The 19,568-nt window shown below is 49.3% G+C and overlaps 1 protein-coding gene across 1 annotated transcript in view; it reads right to left on the bottom strand.

Annotated features, from left to right (window-relative positions):
- The window catches only part of COPG2 (coatomer protein complex subunit gamma 2), a 74,290-nt gene that overhangs the window by 821 nt on the left and 53,901 nt on the right, over positions 1 to 19,568 (bottom strand). Inside the window, exons 16-23 of the mRNA XM_029616028.1 lie at positions 16,914 to 17,017; positions 14,637 to 14,762; positions 14,003 to 14,068; positions 13,246 to 13,385; positions 12,675 to 12,846; positions 11,647 to 11,744; positions 441 to 579; positions 93 to 191 (exon numbers count right to left, since the gene is read on the bottom strand). Coding sequence (XP_029471888.1) covers positions 93 to 191; positions 441 to 579; positions 11,647 to 11,744; positions 12,675 to 12,846; positions 13,246 to 13,385; positions 14,003 to 14,068; positions 14,637 to 14,762; positions 16,914 to 17,017 — 944 coding nt within the window. The remainder of the gene's footprint in view (positions 1 to 92; positions 192 to 440; positions 580 to 11,646; positions 11,745 to 12,674; positions 12,847 to 13,245; positions 13,386 to 14,002; positions 14,069 to 14,636; positions 14,763 to 16,913; positions 17,018 to 19,568) is intronic.

The following is a 19,568-nucleotide window of genomic DNA, read 5'->3' as shown; positions in this document are numbered from 1 at the left end:
ACACGTTGCCTCTATACAGGTCAGATAAGAATAATAGAATTTGCTGTGCGTGTCCCTGCCCGGCAAGGAAGACAAGGCCACTGCATACGTACCAGCAAGATAGAGCGTGTGGGAGTTCTTATTCTCAGCCACTTTATCAGACCTCTCACATGGCTGCATTCCCAAAAACTTGATGATGTTACTTACGGCCTCTGTTCAAGGAATACAGGATTATGAACATTAAAGGCATATTTATATGAAATACCCAACTACCTCCACACTCGGGGCTTCAGACAGAACAATACTGCCCTATCCCTGGTACCCTAGGCTGAGTGAGTGCACGAAGGAGACAACAAAATAGGATGTGATGTTTCCTACGAACGTCGGTATATAAAAACGAATAAATAAGACCAGAGAAATAAGGGTCGTGTTTACAGAGGAAGGGGAGAGTCCAGGCTTACCTTCCAATGTTTTAATAGAACTGAGAGCAAATGTCTCCTCCTTCTCGTACTTATCTCCCACCTCCTCCCAGGCTGCTGCAAAGTTGGGCTTCAGAACTTTCTGCACATGGTCAGCTAGCGTCACCTCCAGATCCTCCAGCTGCCAGGAAACGGTGAGAGGGAGAGAAGTGTTTTAATCTACATCCAGCACCTGAAACGTTTCCCACAGCATCGACATGCTGCGGCTCAGCCCCCGCTTTCCTGTCTGCGCTAGAAAGAAGATCTCAGCCTGCAAACCAGAAGCACTGGAGCTCTCTGGGATGAATACTCAAGCAGAGATTTTGCTAATTTGAGCTGTAAACCGAGAAAAAAAAATCTTGAGACAGAGCTCCATCCAGAGATCTTTTCAGGAGGCAAGTTTGCTCTGCATTGTGAACCATGATTGGCATTTTCTGGGTCTCTTAACATTCAATCATAATCCAAAAGGCACCCCCATCCTCCCCATAACAAACCCCAGAGCTCCCCTCTTTTTAAAGTCACCAGTGCTGCAAAGCAGACATCAACCCATCTCAAAAATACTATATATTTATCTCTCTCTCTATATATACACACACACGTTTGCATACCCCTACCAGAATTTGTAACGTATAGCATTTTAATAAAACATGAGATTAATTTGAAACACAAATATAACATGTTTTGTCTAAACTATTATGCATCACAGAATAGCACAATCATTACACAAACCATAGCAATAAAGGAAATAATAAAATGGTACAGGTCAAAAGTTTGCACACCCATAGTTCTTAATATCTGGTCTTGCCCCCTTTTGCATCAATGACAGCTTGCAGTCTCTTCTGATAGTTATGAATGAGACCCTTTATTTTCTCAGGTGGTAAAGCTGCCCATTCCTCTTGGCAAAAAAGCCTCCAGTTCCTGTAAATTCTTTGGCTGTCTAGCATGAATTGCATTGTTTGAGCTCTCCCCAGAGTGGCTCAATGACGTTGAGGTCAGGAGACTGTGATGGTCACTCCAGAACCTTCACTTTCTTCTGCTGCAGCCACTGAAGGGTCGACTTGGCCTTATGCTTCAGATCAGTCATGTTGGAAAATCCTCCAGTATTTTCTGATAAAATGCTGTATTCATCCTGCCATCAATTTTGACTAAATTCCATGTGCCGCTGTAGCTCACACCATCCCAAAACAGCAAAAATCAATCTCCATGCTTCTCAATAGGGACAGCGTGCTTCTCTTTATAGGCCTTGACGACTCCTCTCCAAACAGCATTTATGGTTATGATCAAAAGCTCAAATTTAGTCTCATCACTCCAAATTATTTTGTTCCAGAACTTTTGAGACTTCTCTGGGTGCTGTTTGGCATATTTGTAAGCAGGCAATTTTGTGGAGTTGGTTTAGCAGTGGCTTTTTTCTGGCAACTCTACCATGCAGCCCATTCTTGTTCAAGTATCTCCTCATTGTGCATGCTGAAACACCCACTCCATTGTTTCAGAGAAGCCTGTATTTCGGTAGAAGTTGGTTGATGGTTTGTCTTTACATCCCAACAAAATTACTTGGCAGTTGTCTGAAATCTTTCTTGGTCTTTTAATTTTCCACTTCTTGATCAGAGTTTGAACAGTACTGATTGGCATTTTCAAGTGAGGTGTTTAAGTTCGCAGGAATGCAGGGGCTCGAATGGCGGTCGCATGAGCTGAGCTAGAACAACATTAAGGTCCCACAGTGGAACTGGAGGACGCAATGGAGGCTTTAGTTGTAGTAAACCTCTCATAAAGCACCCAACCAGGGGTTGCACTGAGATCGGGGCATCTCCTATACCTTGTGGTAAGCTGAAATGGCACGGATATGTACACGGATGAAGTCTGCAGGCCAGCTTCCGATAAATACCAGAGATAGTCCAGGAACTTTAGAATGGGGCAGGAAAAAGGATCTATTTCCTTAGTGGTGCACCATATGGAGAATCTTTTCCATTTGGAACGATACGATCTCTTAGAAGGCTTTCGTGAAGGTACGAGGACCTAGGACACACTGTCAGAAAGGTTGAGAGATTGCAGGATCAACCTTTCAACATCCAAGCTGTCAGAGACAGGGAGTGAAGGTGCGGATGACGTAACAGCCCGTTGTTCTGAGTTATCAGGGTTGGACCTGTGCTCAGACGAATTGGTTGCTGGACTGAGAGATTGCGGAGGATGGGAAACCAAACTCGACGTGGCCAGTAAGGGGCTATGAGGATCATTGTGCCCCGGTCCTGCCGTAACTTCACGAGAGTCTTGCTGATGAGTGGAAGTGGAGGATAGGCATACAGAAGACCCATTGCCCATGAGTGGGCGAAAGCATCTCATGGTGGTGTGTTGTGGCTGCGGTGCAGAGAGCAGAAGTTGTGCATTTTGTGGTTGTGAACTGATGCAAAGAGATCTATGTGTGGGCGGCCCCACTGGTGAAAAGTTTTGTTTGCTACAGTGGGATTCAGAGACCATTCGTGGGGATGAAAGGTCCGGCTGAGATTGTCCGCTATTACATTGTCCACGCCTGCCAGGTATGTCGCTCTTAGTAGCATGGAGTGGGAGAGAGCCCAGGCCCAGATCTGTGCCGCCTCCTGGCAGAGAAGGAAGGAGCCCATGCCCCCTTGCTTGTTGAGGTACCACATCGCTACCTGGTTGTCTGTTTGAATTAAGATTACCTTGTTGGAGAGGCGATCCCGAAAGGCAAATAGGAGGTATCGAACTGCCCGAAGCTCCAGAAAATTTATCTGGTGCTTTGCTTCCTGTTGGGACCAGGTTTCCTAGGTTTGGAGGTTGTTGATATGGGCTCCCCAACCCAGACTAGATGCATCTGTGGTTAGAGTAATTTGAGGTTCTGGAGAATGGAAGGGTAGTCCTATCTGAAGATTGACTCCCTTGTCAACCAAGCTAGTGAGAGATGAAGCTGGTTGGTGACGTGGACAATGTGGGACATGGATTGATTTGACTGGGACCACTGGGACTTTAAAGTCCATTGTGTTATCCTCATGGCCAGTCGAGCCATTGGGGTGACATGAACTGTGGAGACCATATGACCCAAGAGGGTTAGCAGATGACGAGCTGTGATTGTGTGACAAGTCTGCACTGCTTTGGCCAAGGTTGATAATGAGTGTGCTTGGTTGTTTGGGAGGAACACTTTGGCCTGGATAGTGTTTAGATCTGCTCCTATGAACGAAAGGGTGCGTGAAGGAGACAGATGTGATTTGGGATAATTGATTAGGAATCCTAAGGATTGTAGTAGGCTGTTGGTGAAATGGAGGGAGTTGAGCACTTCCTGCCGGGATGGGCCTCAGAACGACATTCACGTTTATCCATATCTAGACGATTGGCTCATCAGTCTGAGATGAGCTGCAATGGTAGCACCCGGTACTGGTAATGATTGTGGCCTACTACAAACCTGAGATATTTCTGATGAGGGTATATGGCGATGTGCCCATAAGCCTCCTGGAGATCTAGAGAGCAGAGCCAATCTCCTTGTTGTAGGAGAGGAAGCATGTAGGTCCAGAATAGGACGAATTCCTCCTGATATTTTTGGTATTAGAAAATACCGAGAGTAGAACCCCTCACCCCACTGCAGCTGAGGGACCTGTTCCGCGTCGTTGGAGTGCAGAAGAGTCAAGAGATCTGTCTCGAAAAGCAGAGAGTGATTGATTGAAGCTACCGCTGGACAATGAGGAGTGTTCGGTGGTGGGGTGAGAAAGTTTAGGCAGTAACCTTGGTTGACCACAGACAGGACCCATTGATCCGTAGTAATTGTGCGCCATATGTTGTGGAAAAGGCACAAGTGGCCTCCTATAGGAATGGTTGTGGAAATTGGAGGATGGCTTCTGCTCTGTAGGAAGGAGTCAAAACCCCAATGCTGGACCAGATTGAGGGGCTGGTTGGACTTTTGGGGCCCTGGTTTGTTGAGGCTGTCCTCTCTGGGGAGGTCTAGTATGCCGAGCACGGGACAGGAGGAAAGTAACGACGTGGTTTATTGGAAAATATTCTAGGATCACGTCTGAAAGACCTCTTGGTTGGAGCTGGGAATTCCGAGGGAAGAGAGGAGAGCTGACACAAGGTGTCATGATGGTCTTTTGTGTAACTGTCTCCTGAATTTTGTCGCCAAACAAGTTGTCCCCAGTACATGGCAGGTCTGATAGCCTCTCTTGGACCTCCTAGTGTAGGTCAGATAATTTGAGCCATGCCCAATGCCTGGCGCTTATAACTGCTGCAGATACTCTTGAGGCAGTGTCAAAATCATCATATGCTGCCCTTACTTCATGCTTTCCAGCATAGAGTCCTTTCTGAAGGATGGAGTTAAGGCCTTGTTGATACTCATCTGGTAGGCTTTCAGAGAATTCCTGGAGTATTGAGTCATATAAAGCTGAGAAGCTGCTATCCATACCATCAGCATGGAGTCATGGAAGACTCTTTGTCCAAAGGCATCCAAGGATTTTTGTTCTTTAGCTGGAGGGGCAGAAGTATGAGGTTGAGATATTTTGAACTTTTTCTGAGCAGACTCAAAGGATTGGTGGGGGAGTTAGCTTTTCTGAAACCCCGGAGCTGACTGGACTAAGTAGGTGGCATCAGTTTTCTATTTACTGGTGGAACTGTGCCTGGGTATTCCCCAGTTGCGTTGTAGCAGATCAAGGAGCACCTCATGAATTGGAACTGCCATAACCTCTTTAGGGGCATCGACAAATTGTAACACCTCTAGCATTTTGTGCCTGGCATCCTCCTCCATTTGTAACTTAAAAGGGATGGTTTCAGACATCTCCTTAATGAAGTTAGCAAATGTCAGATCTTCAGGAGGGGAGTGGCAAAAAAGAAGGTAAGATGCGAAGAGAAACTCCCATGTCAGTAATATGCAGGAAAGGCTCTCTACAGGACAACGCTTGGAGTTCTGAAATTCTTCTAGTTGAACAGATAGCCACTAGAAACACAGTCTTAAGCGTTAAATCCTTCAGCGTGGCTCGTTTGAGAGGCTCAAAGGGGGAAGTACACAGTCCACGATGAACCAAATTCAGACTCCAAGATGGACAGATAGAACGCACTGGCTGCCGCATTTGACTCCCTTCAAAAATCTGGCTACGTCTGGGTGCAAGGCGATGGAAGTCCCATCAATCTTTCCACGATAACATCCCAAGGCAGCAATCTGCACTCTGAGGGAACTACGAGGGAACAAACCTTTCTTCAGACCATCCTGCAAAAAGGCCAAAATATGAGACACTGTAGCCTGACGCGGGGACAACTTTGACCCTCGGCACCAAAAGACAAACACCTTCCATACCTGCACGTAGGCAACCGAAGTGGATGTTTTACGAGCATGTAGAAGGGTAGTAATAACCGCCTCCAAGTAACCCTTCTTTCTCAACTGCCGCCTCTCATAAGCCAAGCCGCTAGACAAAAGCGATTGGCCTGGTCGAAAAATACTGGGCCCTGCCGAAGCAGGTGAGTCAGATGACAGAGACATAAGGGGCCGTCTACTGCCAGATTGATCAGATCTAGATCTGCAAACCACGGCCTCCTTGGCCACTAGAATGACTCGTCCCCTGTGGGATTCAATCCGACGCAATATCTTTCCCACCAGTGGCCAGGGTGGAAACACGTAAAGGAGAATATGTGTGGGCCAAGGAAGAACAAGGGCGTCTACTCCTTCCGATCCGTGTTCTCTTCTGCGACTGAAGAAGTGAGCTGCCTTCGCATTCAAGCGAGTTGCCATCAGATCCAACCGTGGGGTCTCCCACAGTCGGATGATGAGCCGCAGTGCCTCGTGTGACAGTTCCCATTCTCCGGGATCTAGCTGTTGGCGGCTGAGAAAGTCCGCCTGAACGTTGTCGACCCCAGCTATGTGGGAAGCTGCTATGCGAGACAGGTGTTGCTCCGCCCAATCCATCAACCTGCTTGCTTCGGATGCCAGTCGACTCCTGGTGCCCCCTTATCGACTGATATAAGCCACCATGGTTGCGTTGTTGGACAGTATCCAAACTGCCTGGTGCTGAATCAGGGGGAGAAAATGGCATAACGCCAAGCGAACTGCCCTGGTCTCCAATTGGTTGATGGACCACTTGGTCTGTGGCAATGTCCAAAGACCCTGAGCAGACTGAGACTGACAAACTGCTCCCCAACCCGTCAGGCTGGCGTCCGTCGTCACGATGATCCATCGAGGGGGCTCCATATCCACGCCCTGGAGTAAGTGATCCGGAATCAACCACCAATTCAGACTGGACCTGGCCGGTTCGAGGAGCGGCAAGGGCAACTGGAACTCCTCCAATTTGGGATCCCAACGAGAAAGTAGTGCTCCCTGCAAAGGCCCCATATGAGCAAAGGCCCAAGGGACCAACTCCAGTGTGGATGCCATATACCCAAGAACCTGCAAGTAATCCCACACCACCGGTGAGGGAAGGGCTAACAGACGGCGAACGTGCGACATTAGACGCTCCATCCGCACCTGTGGTAGAAAAACCTTGCCCAATTCTGTGTCGAACCTGGCTCCCAGAAACTCTAACCTCTGGGAAGGAACCAGATTGCTCTTGGGATGGTTGACGACCCAGCCGAGGAACTCAGTCTGCTCAATACTGAGTGTACTGCCTGCTCGCAGAGTATCTGTGATTTGGCCCGAATGAGCCAGTCGTCCAAGTACGGATGAACCAATACGCCTACCCTTCGAAGGCTCGCCGCTACCACTACATCCCTTTGGTGAAGATTCTCGGAGCCGTCGCTAGACTGAATGGTAGGGCACAAAACTGGTAATGGGACCCCATGATCATGAACCGCAGATGAAATTCCTAGATCCCTATGTGGAGATAAGCCTCCATTAGATCCAAAGAAGCCAAATACTCGCCTTTGTGGATGGCCGCAATGACTGATCTCAAGGTCTCCATGCGGAATCATGGGATCCGTAATGCTCTGTTGACTTGCTTCAAATCCAATATCGGGCGGAATGTGCCCTCCTTCTTGGGAACTATGAAGTAAATGGAATAGCGACCGGTCCTCTGTTCGGCTGCGGGGACCGGAACAATGGCCCCCAGGGCCTGTAAGCGAACTAGCGTTTGCAAAATCACTCGCTGCTTCGCTGGGGGTCTACTGGGTGAAATAAGAAGCAGGTCCCGAAGAGGGCGTGCAAAATCCAAAGCATAGCCGTGATTTATAATGTCGAGAACCCACTGGTCGGAGGTAATCTTGGCCCATTCCTCCCGAAAGTGAAAGAGCCGTCCCCCGACTTCCGGAACCGAAGATTGGGCCAGCGTCCCCTCATTGGGACGCTTTATTATTGGTAAAGGTATGCGATGCGCCCGCTCATGGAGGCCGTCTGCCACGAAAGGAATGTGTCCATGCTTGCGATCTCGAGGGTGGTGGTCGTGGAGCATATGACGCAGTACCCCTTCCGGCGCGAAAGCGGCTCTGCCAGCAGAAACGTCCTCGAAAAGCGCCTGCGGAACGGAAGGATCTGGGCTTGTCCTCCGGTAGCTTGAAAACCTTGTTCTCCCCCAAGGAGCGAACAAGTTGTTTCAATTCGTCTCCGAATAAAAGCTTACCCCGAAAAGGAAAAGAACCTAGCTGTGCCTTGGATGAGGAGTCTGCCACCCAGTTCCACAGCCAGAGGAGCCGCCTTGCCGAAACCGCCGAAGCCATGGAGTGGGCTGAGGTGCGGAGGAGATCATACAAGGCATCCGCAGTATACGCTACAGCGGCTCCATGCGGTTTGCTTGCTCAGCCTCCTCCGGAGGCAGATCCTGCCCCATGAGTAGCTGTTGTATCCAGCGGAGGGTAGCCCTCTGCACTGTGCTGCTGCAAACAGCTGCTCTCACTCCCAAGGCTGAAACTTCAAAAATCCGCTTGAGCAGAACCTCCAGCTTCCGATCCTGGAGATCCTTGAGTGCTGTGCCACCCGTAACCGGAATGGTGGTATGTTTGGTAATAGCTGTGACCGCAGAATCCACCTTGGGGACCTTAAGGAGCCCTAAGGAATCAAGAGTAAGCGGGTAAAGCTTTGCCATACTCGACTGACCCGCAAGGTAGCCTCTGGAGTATCCCACTCACGGGATACAATCTGAAACAATTTTGGATGGAAAGGAAATGTCTGCGGCTGATCGCAGAGGCCTGCAAGCACTAAATCACCTGGTGAAGAATCCGGGAATGCCTGTGGAACCGGGATCTCCAGTTCCCGAAGGACACGTGCGATTAATGTGTCCAGCTCCTCTTTGTGAAACAATCTGAGTACCTGTGGGTCATCCCCCTCGACAGGATCCGTACTACCCCCCACATCCCCCATGTCTTATACTTGGGGGTCCTGAGAAATGGAATCCGTATGCAAGCCCTGATTTAGAGATCCCGTATCTGGGACCTTGTAAGATACCCCTGATCCCAGGCCTTCCTGGCCTGTGGAACTCTTAGAACGCTTAGCTGGAACAGGGGACCCCTGCTCCCAGTCAGCTTCAGCTTCCATATATGCTTTATGGAGCAATATAACAAATTGCGATGAGAACGGGTGAGGTCTCTTCAAAGTACCTCCCGCTGGGTTCAACAGAGTTAAGTTGTCGTCTCTCAGCAAATCGCGGGGTCTGTGAGGGCTGAGTGCCGATGGGGGGGGGGGGGGGGGGGGGGGGGAGGAGGAGCTCTTCTCCCTCCCCTATAAAGCCTGCATCTCTATTGGGGTGATCTAAGATGGCCGGCGCGGAGGAAGGCAAAATGGCCACCGCTTTCGAGACTGGGAGCGAGCCTGGCCTGTGTCTGAGGCAGCGAAGCAGCTCCGGAAGCCTTCTGGCGCGTCAGAGCTGTTCCCCCGCCCGAAACCGCCCGTCGCGAAGGCCCCTCGCCCCCGGGAATGCACCAGGAGCAGAGACCCTCGCGAGAGAGGCAGTACCCCGGCTCCCCACACGCGGCACAAGGAATGCCTCTAGGCATGTCAAAAACGCACGAAACGGGTTCGGGCGGCCAGCCACCCCTTCCGGAGCCCAGGTGATATGAGTAGGCACGGGGCGACAAAAACCTAAATTTATTTTATTTTACACAGTTCTGTATCACTGTCTCCTAGAAGAACAATTAGTGCTTTATTTTTTTTTTAAACTTTACGAAACGCGCAATAAAGAGCTGTTTAGTGACACACAGAACTTGTGGAGCCTTTAGAGGAAGGACAACTCCTCTGACATAGAATCTCCAAGGAATTAAACATCTCTGGAGCTGAGGGGGAGAGTGACCGGCCCACCGATGAATCCTCCCCCTCTATCTCACCGGGCAGTGTGACAAGGTAGTCCCGGAAAAGGCTATAGGGCAATGCCCTGCCTCGCCTGCGAAGGCTCTCACACTTTTATTATTATTATTATTTTTTTTTTTTTTTACAGAGTTGATCTAGTCAGAGGATTCCCCAGAAATTTTAAACCAAACCTGACAGGAACCCTTCCCAATTTAGAGAGGATCAGGACTGCAGGTTATGCTCTCTCATATGTTAGAGTCAGAGAAATACTGAGGGATCGCAGGTGGCACACCAGGGGAAGGAGGCATAACCCAGCAGTCTGGACTGATCCTGGTACGTACAGGGAATGTAGGTTTTGCACCTCCACCATCTCCTGGAGACAGAGAAATACTGACAGACTGTAGGTGGCACCTTAGGATATAGGGCAGAGTTTGTTAAAACTTCTGTCTCCATCTGCTGGAGGGGAGGCAAAACCCAGGAGTCTGGACTGATCCGGGTACGTACAGGGAAGGTGCATCTCCAGCACCTTGAGGGTGTTTAGATGGAGATATTGGTCCAAATCTGGCCGGATCTGGAGGTGGCACCGATTGGAAGAATGGAGGCGGTGAAGGCATCAATGCTTTCCATGGACGACTGGGTGGCAGGTGCCCCGATGGTCCTGGAACAGGTTCTGGTATCGGTAAATTCCGTTCCTCATCTGAGGATAACTGAATCGGTGTCAGTTTCCTGGGGGGTGCCAATGGCATGGCAGGAAGCGCGAGACGGTCACGCAGTGAAGCCAGCATGGTAGGCATCAGATCGGCACGGGTACCGCATGGTAGGCATCGACACCGGCACGGGTACCGGTGTCGATGGAGACTGGAACCCTCGAAGTGCCTGGAGAACTGCCTCTTGGACTATCCTGTCCAATTCCTTCCTGGAAGCTGGCATCAGTGGCACAGCTATTGGGGGTGGAGGCTCAGAAGATGTTGCCGGAGGGTCCACATGTGTTAGTGGAGTCTCAGCTCCCAGCACCAGTACCAGTGGGGAACGCCTCGATGTCCCAGGTCCAGAAGGGGATGGGGCCCTTTCTCCCCAGGACCTCTTTGTTGGTGGTTCCGTCGATGCCGATGGCTTGCTGGTGGAGGCATCGGCAGAAATGTCTTGTCAATGACTGATGGTGCTTCTCTCGATGCTCCATCCAGATCTTTTCCAGCAAAAAGGAGGATGATGTTGATGCCTTTGAACGTACAGAGGACAGTGAAGGAAAGTCATTGATGACATGATGTTGCTGAGACTTCGATGGAGACGGAGTTGTTGAGGACTTGCGACTGTGTTGCTTTAGCTGGAGCAGATGGAGATACTCGTTTAAAAAGAAGCTCCATCTTTTTCAAGCGGGCCCTGCGACCTTGTGGCGTCATTTGGGCACAGTTAGTGCACTGTTGGACATCGTGAGCGGGGCCTAAACATAAAGCACACACGTCGTGAGGGTCCGTAACTGACATCATCTTCAGGCACTCGGGGCACTTACAGAACCCAGCTGCCATAATTTTGTAAAAATATGGGTGGTGCGCGGTCGGTGGCCGTTGGATACTGATAAAAACACCACCAGGAACTGACCGTGAGGGACGAGGTAAACTTACCGGCGTCAACAGGTATCTGTGGTCGATGTGGGACCCCGGGATGGGGTAAAAGTTTTAAATTTTTAAAAGTTAGTTTCCGTGAGGAAAAGTTGTGAGAAACTTTGACAAAAGTATTCCGTGATTGGGCTCCATCCTGATGATGTCACCCACATGTGAGGACTACCATCCTGCTTGTCCTGGAAGAATACAGCTGAAGCTACCTAAGTACTACAGGTTCAGTAAAGCTTTCTTGTCTGCCTCCATCTAGTGGGGATGCAAAATCCATGTGTCTGGACTGATCTAGATATGAACAGGAACTGTAATTATTTGCATCCTTTGCTATAGAAGCCCAGACCCATTGGGGAACCACTAGAACAGGAAAAACAGATGTGGAAGGCAAGAGAACAAAACTCACCACATATTCATCATCATACCCCTCGTCATCCGGCAGCCCTGTGCTTGGGTCACAGTCTCGCACCACAAACTTCATGGTACAGTTAAACGTGCAGGACACTGAGGAGAAGGACAAATTACAGTCAGCAGGCAGGACCACGCTAACGCCATGGGCCCTTCACACATACTATGGTCAATAGTTAGAACAATGCTATGGGCTCTCCATGTATGCTACAGATGGCAAGAGGGACATCAATAGAACAAGCCCTCTCCACAGTTTTATAAGAACATAAGAACATGCCATACTGGGTCAGAGCAAGGGTCCATCAAGCCCAGCATCCTGTTTCCAACAGTGGCCAATCCAGGCCATAAGAACCTGGCAAGTACCCAAAAACTAAGTCTATTCCATGTAACCATTGCTAATGGCAGTGGCTATTCTCTAAGTGAACTTAATAGCAGGTAATGGACTTCTCCTCCAAGAACTTATCCAATCCTTTTTTAAACACAGCTATACTAACTGCACTAACCACATCCTCTGGCATAAGGTACATCTGTTTACACACACACACATACACACACGCAAGCACAGGTAGAAATAGTCTGAGCACCTGAAATTTAATTGGTGTCCCCTGCCCCCCAGCCTGCAGAGTAGGAAAGTTTGGAGTGAGGGACAGGAGGATGAAGGGGCAGAAGTGGGCAGGAAGAAAGCAAAAAAACCCAACAAAACCCAACCCCAAAAAAAAGCTGATGAGGAACACCACAGCAGCACCCAAAGCTACTCAGATGGATAACTGTGGCAAAGATTACACAGGAACTTTTAAAATTGTTTAAGACTTATTTCTCTTTAACTACTGCTTGAATCCCCTGTACAGTACCAGAGCTGCTGCCTGACAGGGTTTGGGTTCAGCTAGGATCAGATGTCTGCTCATCGGGACGGCATGGGCTGGGGGTGTTTGAACGCTGGAAACACTGGCATAGCTAGGTTGCTGTTGCCTTCCACCACACATGCAATTATGGAGTGAATTCACAGCAGCTCTCCCGTAAAGGCACCTGCAGTGGGATCATCCTCGGGCAGCCTGACGAGCGTGTAACACATCCCTGGCTGGTTGTAAGAGAGACTGGGGGCCGCCACACATTGGATTACTTCATAAGCATCTGACGCCTCCATCTGCACTGTGACCCGTTCTAATAACTGATCGTTCAAGGTATTCGTACAGTCGAACTGTAAGAGAGAAGCAAGACAATGCAGCAGGCAGGCAGTTCTTCCTACTAGTCCCTAGGATATCCCAGTTCAGGCACTGGAGGCTACCTGGACCCCACAGCCACTGAATGAGCGGTCCAGAGATGGGCTAAATGCCGGTAAAACAGCACAAGTAATCCTTTACAGCACAAATGAAAGAAAGATACACTGCTGGCTCCAAGAAGGGAATCTTCCAAAATTAGAACCTAAAACACAAATATTTTCCTCCATGCGTCCCTCCCCCACAACAGAGTGCCTGGATAGGAAGCTTTCTCCTAAACTATCCCCTCCAATGCTACTTTCTGGGGAGGCCTGGAAACCTGAAGCTCCCTCCCAACCATGCACAGATGCAGGCCCCTCCCAGGGCTCTCAGAGCCTTACCTGAAAAACAATGTGATCCATGAAGACGTGCTTAATGCATCGGACAAAATATTCAGTCTCGGCCTCCGTCAGCTGGATGGGCTCAGAGGACTTGAACAACGGACCCAAGTTCCTAAACGCAGGAATGGCAGCCAGTTGCTCTGTAGTGACATAGAAGACAGATACAAACCACACAGCTGCAGGAAACCTGCCCAAGTGCACCTCGATGTGTTTTCCACGGGGCTATTTCCCCTAACTATGTTTGTCTAGCAAAGGCAAAAAAACAAACAAGTAAAGCTGTCTGACCAAGCTCTCAGTAAGAGACTGATGAATTGGGGGGGGGGGGGGCAGGGTAAAGAAAGGCTGTCCCCACTCTTTGGCCCTGAAATACGATGGAGGGCCACAGAGAGCACCATAATACCACTTGAGCACAGCGTATCTACCAATAAAAAAAAAAAAAAAAAGATGTGATTAGCTTAAATACTTGTCTATCACATCAGACATCAAACCACTTTTGTAAATCTGGAAAGCTGTGAAGACAGTGGGACATTACAGCATGCATACCCTCCCCCTGATCAAGGAGTCGAGACCTGCAGAGCTGGCAGTCTCGACTCCCGGAAGGAGCAATGCGATGTTAATGGTATTAACATGCAGGAAACCCATCAGCGCCCTGAGACTAGCAGCTTTCCCCCCCTGCCAGTGTCATAGCAAGGAAGAGAAACCGTGGTGTTTAAGTGTTATTACAGTACAGAAAGCACCTCCTCCTCCCTCTCCTCACCTTGGAATATGTCCTGCCGAGCGGGGGCAATCTTCTCAGGCAGTTTACTGGCGATGGGGGCAATTTCTGTTGGAGAGAGACATTTCTCAGTCCAAGAGACGCAGAGAGGAGAAACCAAAAGTCTTAGCAAAACGCATTTCCAGTCTCAATAGCACACGAAAGGGAGGTTTCAAGAACTTTGAATAAATCAGGACTGTTTAAAAGTGACCGCTGCGGCCTGCACAGTCACAGCAGATTCTGGTCTGGCAGAGGGAATTCTTCAAACTCAATTTACATGGATAAATACCGACTCTCTCGAGTAAAAGGGCCACTTTACGTGGCTAAAAGTAGGTGCGGAGTTTCACCACACACCTTTTAGGCACATTAGGAGGCGTCCCCCACAGGTGTTTGGAGCAGGCGAAGAAGAGAATGCACGTGGATTGCATTTTCAAATCTACGTGCACTGTTTCCACTGAAAAAGCAGCCACACAAGCCACTTTGGACCCATGGCAGTTTTCAAAACAGCCATACCTGCATACTTTCACTTTGAAAATTGGTGTCGTCCCCCCCCCCCCACCCCCCTCCGTAGGCCTGCTAAGTGTGCACACACGCCCTCCTCTCGAGTATTCCGGTTTATGTCTTGGGGTCCTGTTACCTGGCTTCTGTTCAAAGAAGGGAGCGGTGGTCAGCGGGACTGTCTTCATGTCGAAGGGCTTCTCGGAGGGCTCCAGGGTGTAATGATGCAAGGCTTTTTCCAACCCAAGAATGGATACGGTCAGAGCTGAAACACCAACAGGGAGGGTTCACAGACACAATGAGCAGAGGTCAGAGGGATATCCAAGGGCCTCACCGTTAGGGAGGGCTGACGACCACAGGGTCTGCAGCAGTGCCAGGAAGATCTGCCACCGCTAATCCCGCTAAATGGAGGATTCTCTGGGCCAAAAGAAAAGGAAAATTAGTTCTTACCTGCTAATTTTCGTTCCTGTAGTACCACGGATCAGTCCAGACCACTGAATTATGCCTCCCTTCCAGCAGATGGAGTCAGAGAAAAAAAGCTGAAAGGCACCCCCTCCTAGCCCAGTGTGCCACCTGTGATTCTTCAGTATAATCAATATCAAAGCAGAATGAAGAAAATTTTAATAACCAATGGCTAGACCAACAACTTATTTTAACAATAAACTATGCACATGGAAGGACTTGAACATTCTACGTTGAACATTGTCGGTAACTTCTTATTCTTCAGTATATCCTGCAGAAATATAATAAAAAAAACCGAGCGGACTCTCCAGAACACAATACCCCGGGCGGGCGTCTGGACTGATCCGTGGTACTACACCCTCGAGTACCTTCAGCTGGTAAATAATGTTTAATCTGGCGCTTCCTCTCTCCACCTCCTAGATTCTTTTTTTTTTTTTTTTTTTTATCTTGCTCTTAATCAACCAGGGGAATGAAGCATCCCTGAGCCAAGCAGCAGAGGCTCCCACCAGAGGAATGAGCACGTCGCTGGGCTGCTGGGGGGGACCAGCCTACAGATAAATTCCCCTACTCACTGGGTTGAGAGAAGAAGCTCCAGGCAATTAGGCTCTCGGGGCAAAAACCCCAGCCTTGCCTCCACCAAGGGGGATGGGCTGTAACCCCTTGGGAGGACTTGCACTCCTGTACTACATATACTCTTTTTTTTTTTTTTCCCCTAACTACTTGATCTAGTCAGAGGCAACGAGAGGTACAAGGACCCCTCTTTTTCTAATTCCTTTACTTGTTTGTTGTTTTTTTTTTTCCCCAAGGTTCAGGACCACAGGTTCTGCCACCCTCATCTGCTGGAGTCAGAGAAATACTGAAGGATCGCAGGTGGCACACTGGGCTAAGGGGTGCCTTTCAGCTTTTTTTCTCTGATTCCATCTGCTGGAAGGGAGGCATATCTCAGCGGTCTGGACTGATCCGGGTACGTACAGGAAAAAGGGCTTGGATTGTCCGGACAATTCACTACAAACGCTTTTGATAAGCCTAAAGATATGGCACAGAGGTCAATATTCAGAGAGTGGAAGATTTATCCAGCTAAAGATACGCGCGTAGCTTTTACCAGATATTCAGCAAGACACGTGTGCAAGTCTCCCGCCAAATATCCATGCGAAGTAATGCGCGGAACCTTACTCAGATAAATTCAGGACCATGATTTCTCCAACTACCCCTGCATGCATAACTATAGCCAGACAGTGGCGAATGAGTGCGCTCACCGGTTAAAAAAAAAAAGCTTAGCCATGCCCCCCCCCCGAACACCTTCACTGAGGTCCCTTTTTGTGCGCAATTTCTGCTATCGGTGGAGGGCAGGGATTAGAATATTGAAAGCCCGGTTTTTCTACTTTTAACTTAAAAAGTTACCCGCACAAAAGCTTTGTCTATAAACCTTGTTAGGTACATTTAATCTGCCTGAGCGGCAGCTTTAAAAGGGGGGGGGGGGAAGGGGAGGGTTGAAAACTATGCCATTTTAAAGACCCCTTATTTGTATCTTTCTAGGGGTCTTTTGTGTCATACAGAATTTGATTTTCTTGGTTAAGGGGTATGATTTGACTAATACTTGAAAAAACAAAGTTTACATTTTGACACTTTTTATCCAAATGGTAACTTGGTGCACGTTATAGTTTCCGAAACATACATGGAGTCACTTCTGGGGTGGGTAGGCTGGTGGCACAGCAGTCTCCATGAAAGCATCCACAGAAAAGGAAAAAAAAATGGTATTGAAACCCAAGTAATAATTGACTAATATGGGGCAGTCATCCTCCTGAAGACTTTTCATTTATCACTGGCTACAACCTGAACTCGGAAAGTGTTAAGTGCACCACAGCATGGAGACAGCACATCCAGTCCAATGCATCCCAGTCAAGGTAAATAGTTTCCAAAATGAACTCCTTACAGTTTTCTCCTTGTGACTCACCATTAAATATGTAAGCAGCATTCAGAGCCACCTGCCGCTGTTTCAGCACAGTCATGTAGAAGGTGGCTCGGTCCCGCACCTCGTCGTCACTGTCCATCATGCACCTGAGCAGGGGAGCAAAGCCCGGCTGGGTTAGAAGAGGTCATGGGCCCCATAAATAAAACCCACATCTCTGTCTTTAATTTTCAGGATCTGATTTTGCAAAATTTTCTCCTTCAGACTTCTGGCCAATAAACACCCCACTTTATTTCCAAATTCAAAGTACTTTTGTTTGACCCTCTCCATTTGTGAGGCTATCCCTGCTAGGTCCAGATGGTGTAAATCCTGTCACGCTGTCTCTAATTGAACCAGAGTGGATCCCTCCCTATTCCTATTGTGCCTTAATTCTAATTTCGCTATCCTCTGCAGCAACTCTAACCGTACGCGCTCTCTCCCTTTTCAAGAGTTTCCATGTGGAAGTGAATTATCCGCAGGTGACGAATGACGCTCTTGATGTCCAGAATGGGGCAAAAGGAACCCTCCTTCTTGGGTATGATGAAAGATGGAATAACACCCCATATTTTCCTGGGGTGTAGGTACTGGAGTTATAGCCCTCAAACTGATGAGCCTTATCAACAGATTCCACTGCCAGTTTCTTGTGCTGGGAGCGGCAAAGAGACATCATGAACATGTCCCGCGAGATGCTGCGAAATTCTAGATTGTACCAATTTGTCAGACGTGATCTCAACCCACCACTGATAGAAGAGAGATAATTGGCCCCATATCTCCTTGTCCCATGGATGGGTCGGTCAAACTTCATTGGGAAGTTCGGGTCGAACCTGAGCCCAAACCACTTCCTCTTTTTGGTTAATGGCTCCGAAGGTCGAGATGTCTGAAATGGTGAGTTTCTGTAGGGACAAAAACGCTGGGAGCCCTTGGACCAAGCCCTCATTGGCGAGGGGCACTGCCACCTCTTTTACTTATCTTCCAGTAGCTGCAGCACTGGATATTCACCCCATTTACTGGCCAACTTTTCCAATTTGCTTCCGAATAGGAGGGATCCCTTAAAGAGCATCTTTTTGATGTTTGCCTTAGAGGTCGCATCCGCTGACCAATTTCACAGTCATAGTTGCCTTCTGGCCGCCACCACTAAAGGCTACCCCTCTGGCCGAGGTACACACTAGGTCAGAGCTTGCATCCGCTAGGAATGTTGCGGCAGGCTCCATCGCCTCTTTGGAATGCGCCCATGAGCTATCTGCCTCTCTCTCAAGAAGCAGACATGAGTGAGCCACCAGGGCACAACCGGAAGTGATCTGCAGCGTCATTACTGTAGTGTCAAAGGCTTGCTTAAGGATGAACTCCAGCTGCCTATCGTGCGCGTCCTTCAAGACCGCTCCTCCCTCTACTGGGATAGTTGTTTGCTTCGGAAAGGCGCAGAACAGGGCATCCACTTTCAGAAAAAGCAGGCGTTCTTTGGCCTCTGGATCAGGAGGGTACAGGGCCTCCAATGCCCGACCTCCTTTAAAGCTGGCTTCCGGGGCATCTCATTCCAGGTCAATTAACTCCTGGATGGCTTCCAGCATCGGGAAATAGCACAAGGCTTTCTGTAGAGACATCAGGATGAGGTTCATCTTTGGCGCTGGGAACTCCCAGTCTTCAAGGGTCTGGGAAACCAGTGCCGGCAGTTCAGCTCTGTGGAAAAACCATAACATGGTACGGTATGGTTCCAAGCCTGGAGGGATTTCCCCATCCTCCAATAAGCCTGCATCCCCTTCGTCGTCCATGGTGTCTGGGTCCCTGTCAGGGATACCCTTGGGGAGGCAAGACCTGTCCCGGGGCATGCTAATAAGGGCTGGGAGGACAAGGCCTTCCCAGCTGGGGCGGCAGCAGCTGACTGTGCCTGAACAAAGGCTTGAAGGCCCTTAAAGAATTCCACCCAAGAAGGTCGCCGGGTCCATGCCTAGGCCAGGAGGTACTGGGGTAGATGCTGCCAAACTGCCCTCTCCCAAGCAGGAAAAGGGCATGGCTGACCCGTCCTCCAACTGGGAGGGGCCGGACTTGGAGAAGTTCTGAGAGTCCAGCCCTCCCTGGGCCTCCTCACAGTGCTGACACAGGAGGGATTCAAGGTCAGACTGTGCAGCCCTAATATGGCAGGCAGCACAAAGTGTCATTTGTGCTTCTTTGCTGCTGGAGCCATAGTTCACTGCAGCTTATGTGTTCAGTCGGCTAGCGCTTAAACTTGAGCATGTACAAATCCGCCCGGACGCGCCTAAGTATAAGCGTCCGGTTGTGGATGAATGTATGCGTGCGGTTATGCACACAGGTGTGCACAGTAGGGCCGGCCTGCACCGTGATCTATGGAGGAAAATGGCGCCGAACAAAACAGCACATAGCGGATCAAGCAGGACAACAAATGGTGCTGATCCTCCCAGGGGGTAGGCAGGTCCTGGTGGGACCATCCTCCTTGATTGCAGGTATACCCAGAGCTAGGGTTGGACACCCTACCTGCTCCCTTGATCCAGTGAGGCGCCTGGGATGAGTACCGGTGGTCCAGTCCCTCCCCCTTCTTTGCCCCAACTCTAGAGAAGTCTGCATTCCTCTGGTAAAGTTGGATTGGCCGCTCAAAAAAACAAAAATCTTAATTTCCTAGCCGGTAGCCAGATGGACTCAGGACCA

The sequence above is a fragment of the Rhinatrema bivittatum genome, chromosome 9 (genome assembly GCF_901001135.1).
Source record: "Rhinatrema bivittatum chromosome 9, aRhiBiv1.1, whole genome shotgun sequence".
Lineage (NCBI taxonomy): Eukaryota > Metazoa > Chordata > Amphibia > Gymnophiona > Rhinatrematidae > Rhinatrema > Rhinatrema bivittatum.
This window is presented reverse-complemented; position numbering and strand designations above follow the sequence as displayed.